Here is a 6,462-nt window from a genome sequence, read left to right on the forward strand (position 1 = left end):
GGAGAGAAGATTGGGAGGGGTATGGAAAACTCCACTGCTATTTCCGGCTACCGGCGTGAATGCAAAGATGTGCGTATAGCCCAGCTGTTTGAGGAATGCCCCTTCATCCCCAGATGCCTCGAGAGGTTTGTGACTTGGGCCGACCTGCATTCCTATCAATCCACTCCGCTCTAGTCATCCTGTGCAGAGGCACCTCTAGGGAAAATGTAGCCCGGTGCAAAATCTGAGTTCCCCCCAGTGGTGGGATCCAAAAATTTCAGTAACAGGTTCCCATGGTGGTGGGATTCAAACTGTGGTGTAGCGCCAATGGGGCTGGGCAGGGGGCACGACGGGGGCGTGGCCGGGCATTCCAGGGGTGGGGCATTCCTGGGCGGGGCTGTGGCAAGGACGCAGCCGCTGCGCCGGTCCTTGGGCAGGAAACGAATGCACGCAGGCGCAGGCCGCCACACACGCCGGTGCACCTCCTGCTAGACTGCTTCAAGTTCTGCGCGCTACTGCTGAGAGGAGGGGCATAACTAAGGCCAAAATCACGTGGCAAAATCACCAATTAGTAACCCCCTCTCGGCACACACAAATAATGAGTAACCTACTCTCGGGAACCTGTGAGAACCTGAGGGATCCCACCTCTAATTCCCCCCTCCCCCGTATGGGCGGCTGTCCTGCTCCACTACAACTGGACAACTTTTTTTGCACCAGGTCATCAGGGAAGGAGGAGGGGCGTGGGGTCGATTTTCCACCCCCATGTGACTCAATGGCCGCAGCCTGGGGACATTTGGCCCCACATTTTCCTGTGGGCAGTACGCGCCTCTAATCCCGTGCTATGGCCTAGCACAGAGGTGTCCAACTCTGGCGCTTCAGATGTTCATGGACGACAATTCCCATCAGCCCCTGCTGGCATGACCAATTGGCCTAGCATGTCATGAGGTCAGGCTACAGTTGCAAACCTCCAGGGGGTAACTGCGGCTCTTCCGCTGTGACAACAGATCTCCAGGCAACAGAGATTGATTCACCTGGAGAAGATGTCCACGTTGGAAGGCGGTCGGCATGCCATTATAACCCCCTGAAGTCCCTCCCTTCTCAACCCCCCCCCCCCAGCAAAATGGCATTCTCCCCCCAACGTTAGGGTTTTCAACCTTCAGGAAAGATCTGGAGGCCTTCTGGAATCACAACTGATACTCCCTAGATCAGGGGTAGGAAACCTGCGGCTCTCGAGCCGCATGCGGCTCTTCTGCCCTTGCACTGTGGCTCCACGAGCCGAGCCGCTGGCCCCATCCTTGCCCGCCTTGCAGGCAGCAGGGCGGGCGCACCAACTGCCCGCGGTCGGCTGGGCCGCACCGCGGGCTTCCCCTCTCGCCCGCCCCGTTGGAGCGGGACGGGTGCTTTCCCGGCAGCCGGCGAGGCCGAGCCACCGGCTTCATCCTTGCCCACCCTAATTTTTGTTTTAATTTAATTTTAATGGGGTTTTGTTTGTATGGCTTGTAAGAAGAAGTTATGTTGTACACCGCTCGGAGCCCTCCTGGGGTAGAGCGGTATATAAAACCCATAAACAAACAAACAAACAAACAAATAGGAACATAAAATCATAAACACAGGATCATAAATATAGCAACATCAACATACCCTGTTTCCCCTAATATAAGACATCTCCTAAAAATAAGACATAGTAGAGGTTTTGCTGAAGTGCGAAATATAAGGCATCCCCCGAAAATAAGACATAGCAAAGTTTTTGTTTGGAAGCATGCCCGATGAACAGAACACAGAAAAATAAGACATCCCCTGAAAATAAGATATAGCGCATCTTTGGGAGCAAAAATTAATATACTGTCTTATATTTGGGGAAACACGGTAGCATTATAATACCAATAAAAATCCATACAACACAGTAATAATAGAACATATAAACTTAATAAATACAATTAAATCAATTGAAACCAGTTTACCATAAATTAACAATAGTTCAATAAACAGATGGTTTAACGGTAGCAGAAAAGTTGAGTTTCTTCACTTCTGCTCCCGTAGGCCTTCTCGTGGGCAAAAAAGCTCTATGCGAGAGGAAATGACTGTTTTGGAAGGTGAGGTCTACAGCCTTTTTCCTTGTGGAGGTCTTTCCCTTCCTCAGGTCCCACCCTCACCAGACTCCGCCTCCAAATCTTGGGGGATTTCCCACCCCTACCAAACATGGAGATTTTATCTAACCCTGTGGCTGGAACCCATGGGTCACAAGAATCTGCCTTCGCAGACCACTGGTGCAACAAGGTCAATTTTTCCCACTCTGACTGGCAACTGCTCCCCAGAGCAGTGGTTAAGAGCAGGTGGATTCTAATCTGGAGAACCAGGTTTGATTCCCCACTCTTCCACCTGAGTGGTGGAGGCTTATCTGGCAAACCTGATGTATTTCCGCACTCCCACATTCCTGCTGGGTGATCTTGGGCTAGTCACAGTTCTCTCTGAACTCTCTCAGCCCCACCTACCTCACAAAGTGTCTGCTGTGGGGAGAGGAAGGGACAGGAGCTTGTAAGTCTCCTTACAGGAGAGAAAGGTGGGGTATACATTCAAACTCTTCTTGTTGTTGTTCTTCTTCTTGTTCTTGTTCTTGTTCTTGTTGTTGTTGTTCTTCTTGTTCTTGTTCTTGTTCTTGTTCTTGTTCTTCTTCTTGTTCTTGTTCTTGTTCTTGTTCTTGTTCTTCTTCTTCTTCTTCTTCTTCTTCTTCTTCTTCTTCTTCTTCTGTCTGATCCTCCTTAAATGGAGATCTTGGGGATCGAACTTGGAACTTTCTGTGTGCCAAGAAGATACCCTAACCCGCTCCCCTTCCCTCCCTTGCATGCCACCCCTCGCTCCCTCCCCTTCCCTTGCATGCCACCTCCCCCTCCCGTCCCCCTCCCCCTGCTAGGGTGGGTGGGCCCGCCCCCTCCCCTCCCCTCCCCTCCCCAATAGCTAATGGCCAAACTCTCCTCCATCAGTTTGTGCCTTGTTCAGTTCATAGACATTGCAGGCTATCACACCATCTTGCGGGGAGGAATCCCGCACATCAATTATACATTGTGTCAAATGTTTCAAAAATGCAGGGAAACCACGCTCCCTTCCATTGGGGACTGGCTTGCCCGAGTGCAATTTTAAGAATTTGTCCTGGGTTCATCTAGCGCAGTGGTGGCGAACCTATGGCACGGGTGCCAGAGGTGGCACTCAGAGCCCTCTCTGTGAGAACGCGCAGAGTGCCCCCACACACATATCTAGGCTGGCCTGGGCCACTGGGCTCGATTATTAGCATTAAGCCTAAGACCTAGTTTTGGGGAAGCAGTGTAGGTAACCCTGTTAAACGCAGTTAACCCACTGATTTTCATGCGCTGAACTTAAGCACGATCCTTTACCTGGGAGTAAGCTTGGTTGCTGGCAATGGGGCAGAGCTGCATTGATTAAACCCTCCTAGAGTCGTGATTCACCCATTGGGAGAGTTGCACGATTGCTTCAAAGCAAAGCCACCGACTACCACCAAGCTTACTCCCAAGTAACGCACGCCTTGGAGCCAACTAGTTTTTTCTAAACTAAAACCTCAGTATTCAGGTTTAATTGCCATGTTGGCCCTTTGCGATAAATAAGTGGGTTTTGGGTTGCAATTTGGGCACTCGGTCTCGAAAAGGTTCGCCATCGCTGGTCCAGCGAGTCCCCCAAACAGACGTACAGACAGCTGTCAAAATCGGATGCAGATATTAAAAACAACACAAATGAAAGCTGGCGGACTCTTCCTAGAAGTCCTCCGGGAAAAGTCCCTCGAGGAAAGACAAGCGCATTTCAGAAGCGTCGCACAGTCTCCCGGAGTAAGAATAAACCGGAGTCTTGTGGCACTTTTGCTTTATTCCAGCACAAGGGTTCTTAGACTCCAGCCTTCTGGAATGATTTCATCCAACTCGACAGACGCCTCTGCATTTTATCATCGGCAAAACATGCCCTCTTTGGACAGCCGGGATTAGAAATCCTGCCAAACCTCCTTTATGCACCATGGATAGCGGGTTTTCTCCCTGCTAGGTGAAAGATGCTGGGACTCAGTTTCTCCAGTTCGAGCTTTCCTCTGCGTTCCCATCAAGAACAGATGCAACAGCCCACGAGCATGTCAAGAGACTCCCCCAGTCCCTGGAGAGATGAGAAAAATTCACTTCTGCCCATCGGCTAGATCTGGAGAGTGAATGCGAGATGCTCGGATTCCTGAGGCGTGCGTTCCCCATCTCCCTTGGAATAAGGATTTCTTTAAAAGCCTTTAAAAAGCACAGCGGCAGAGAGTTTGCTAAGGAAGATGGGGGGTGCAGGGGAGGATGGGGCGGGGGAAGCCAAAGAGGAGGAAAAAGAAAGACTTGGCAGCCAACTTGAGCTGCCTGTCAGCATCTCTTTCCCCGTTCTTTCCTCTCTTTGTGTAACACCCCTTCCCTCCTACAGACCACCCAAAGCCCTATAAATAATCGGAGCGCTCTGCTTCCTCCCTCAGTCTTTAGCCCGGCAGCCTGTTCAGAAGGTGAGCCGAGGGTACTAAGAAAGGCAGAAGGGAGGAAGAGGAGAGAGCCAGAAGGAAGAGCAAGAGGAGGAGAGAAGAGAAGGCGCAGGAGAAGGAGCCACCATGGCCAGCGAATTCAAGAAGAAGCACTTCTGGAGGGCGGTGGTGGCCGAGTTCTTCGCCATGACCCTCTTCATCTTCATCAGTATCGGCTCGGCCTTGGGCTTCAATTTCCCCCTGGACCAGGGGAACCAGACCAGCTCCCGCGCCCAGGACAACGTGAAGGTCTCGCTGGCTTTCGGGCTCTCCATCGCCACCTTGGCCCAAAGCGTGGGCCACATCAGTGGGGCTCACCTGAACCCGGCCGTCACCCTGGGCCTCCTCCTGAGCTGCCAGATCAGCATCTTCCGGGCGCTCATGTACATTGTTGCCCAGTGTTTGGGGGCCATTGTGGGCACGGCGATCCTTTCGGGAGTCACCAGCAATCTGGAGATGAACTCGCTCGGCCTCAATGGGGTAAGGTGGCATCGAAGCCTTTCTTTTCCGTACATATTTTTTGCATGCCATATAGCAGACTTGAACACTGGGCTTTCGGCCTATAGAGCAGCAGTGGCGTGGCGGTTAAGAGCAGGTGCACTCTAATCTGGAGAACTGGGTTTGATTCCCCGCTCTGCCACTTGAGCTGTGCAGGCTTGTCTGGGGAACTAGATTAGCCTGTGCACTCCAACACCCGCCAGCTGGGTGACCTTGGGTGAGTCACAGTTCTTCGGAGCTCTTTCAGCCACACCCACCTCACAGGGTGTTTGTTATGAGGGGGGGAGGAGAAGGAGAAGGAGAAGGAGAAGGAGAAGGAGAAGGAGAAGAAGAAGAAGAAGAAGAAGAAGAGTTTGGATTGATATCCCCCCTTTCTCTCCTGCAGGAGACTCAAAGGGGCTTACAATCTCCTTGCCTTTCCCCCCTCACAACAAACACCCTGTGAGGTGGGTGGGGCTGAGAGAGCTCCGAGAAGCTGTGACTAGCCCAGGGTCATCCAGCTGGCGTGTGTGGGAGTGCACAGTCGAATCTGAATTCCCCAGATAAGCCTCCACAGCTCAGGCGGCAGAGCTGGGAATCAAACCCGGTTCCTCCAGATTAGATACACAAGCTCTTAACCTCCTACGCCACTGCTGCTCCTTTGTAAGGAGATTGTAAGCCCCTTTGAGTCTCCTTACATGAGAGAAAGGGGGGTATACATCCAAACTCTTCTTCTCTTCTTCTTCTATTGACTCTCCCTGAACTGCAATTCAGTGCTTATTATGTTCAGTATGATCTTTCAGTGCAATTGGGTTGCAATTGATCGTTCGACCACTGACTGCTAGCAAGCCATGGTTCAAACTCATCCCAAGTTTCTTCCGTAAGGGGGCTGGAAATTGCAGTCTCAGGAGAGAAAGGGCTGGCAAAGCAGGGTGGGTGGATAAAGATTGACGCTGCCAACTTTTTTTCCCCGTCAGGGCTTTTGCACAGAGTGGCAGACAGAAATTGAATAGGGGAAACTTTTCCTCGCAACTGTGTGAGAGACAGAAACCAAAACCAGGATCTCCTCTGCCTTTTGTCGTTTTGGAGGCAGAGGAAACTGGGGCAGATGAAAGTTGTCATATCAGAGTCACCAAAAACTGAATCTGGTCGAAAGTCCCTGTTGTATAGAACTGCTCTAAGGTTGTGTCCTTGCTAGAGTTGCCAACCTCCAGGTGGGCCCCAAAGATCTTCTGGAATCATGACTGGTCTCCAGGTGGTGGGGATCAGTTCACCTGGAAAAAATAGCTAGACTGTATGGCAGTATACCCCACTGAGCTCCGTCCTCCGTCCACTAATCCCATTATTCGTGGCTCCAATTTGCAAAATCTTCAGGAATGTTCCAGGGCAGAGTTGGCACTTCAGAACCTCGCTGGGAAAGTGTCTTTAATTTCTGCTAGCCACATGGCTTCGTGTTGATGCGTTTG

General features: G+C 51.4%; 1 protein-coding gene across 1 annotated transcript; it reads left to right on the forward strand.

Moving 5' to 3' along the window:
• Positions 1 to 4,331: 4,331 nt before the first annotated feature.
• On the forward strand, positions 4,332 to 6,139 carry LOC125440648 (aquaporin-1-like). Its single transcript, XM_048510504.1, has 2 exons — positions 4,332 to 5,028; positions 5,974 to 6,139. The coding sequence occupies exons 1-2, from the start codon at positions 4,607 to 4,609 to the stop codon at positions 6,137 to 6,139; spliced, it is 588 nt and encodes a 195-aa protein (XP_048366461.1). The 5' UTR covers positions 4,332 to 4,606.
• The last annotated feature ends 323 nt before the right edge of the window (positions 6,140 to 6,462 follow it).

This window comes from Sphaerodactylus townsendi, linkage group LG11, assembly GCF_021028975.2.
Source record: "Sphaerodactylus townsendi isolate TG3544 linkage group LG11, MPM_Stown_v2.3, whole genome shotgun sequence".
Classification (NCBI taxonomy): Eukaryota; Metazoa; Chordata; class Lepidosauria; order Squamata; family Sphaerodactylidae; genus Sphaerodactylus; species Sphaerodactylus townsendi.

Coding starts and splice junctions, on each gene's coding strand:
- LOC125440648 (XM_048510504.1), top strand. CDS start 4,607: ATGGCCAGCGAATTCAAGAAGAAGCACTTCTGGAGGGCGGTGGTGGCC. Junction 5,029..5,973: donor CATCGAAGCCTTTCTTTTCC/GTACATATTTTT, acceptor TTTCCCCGTCAG/GGCTTTTGCACAGAGTGGCA.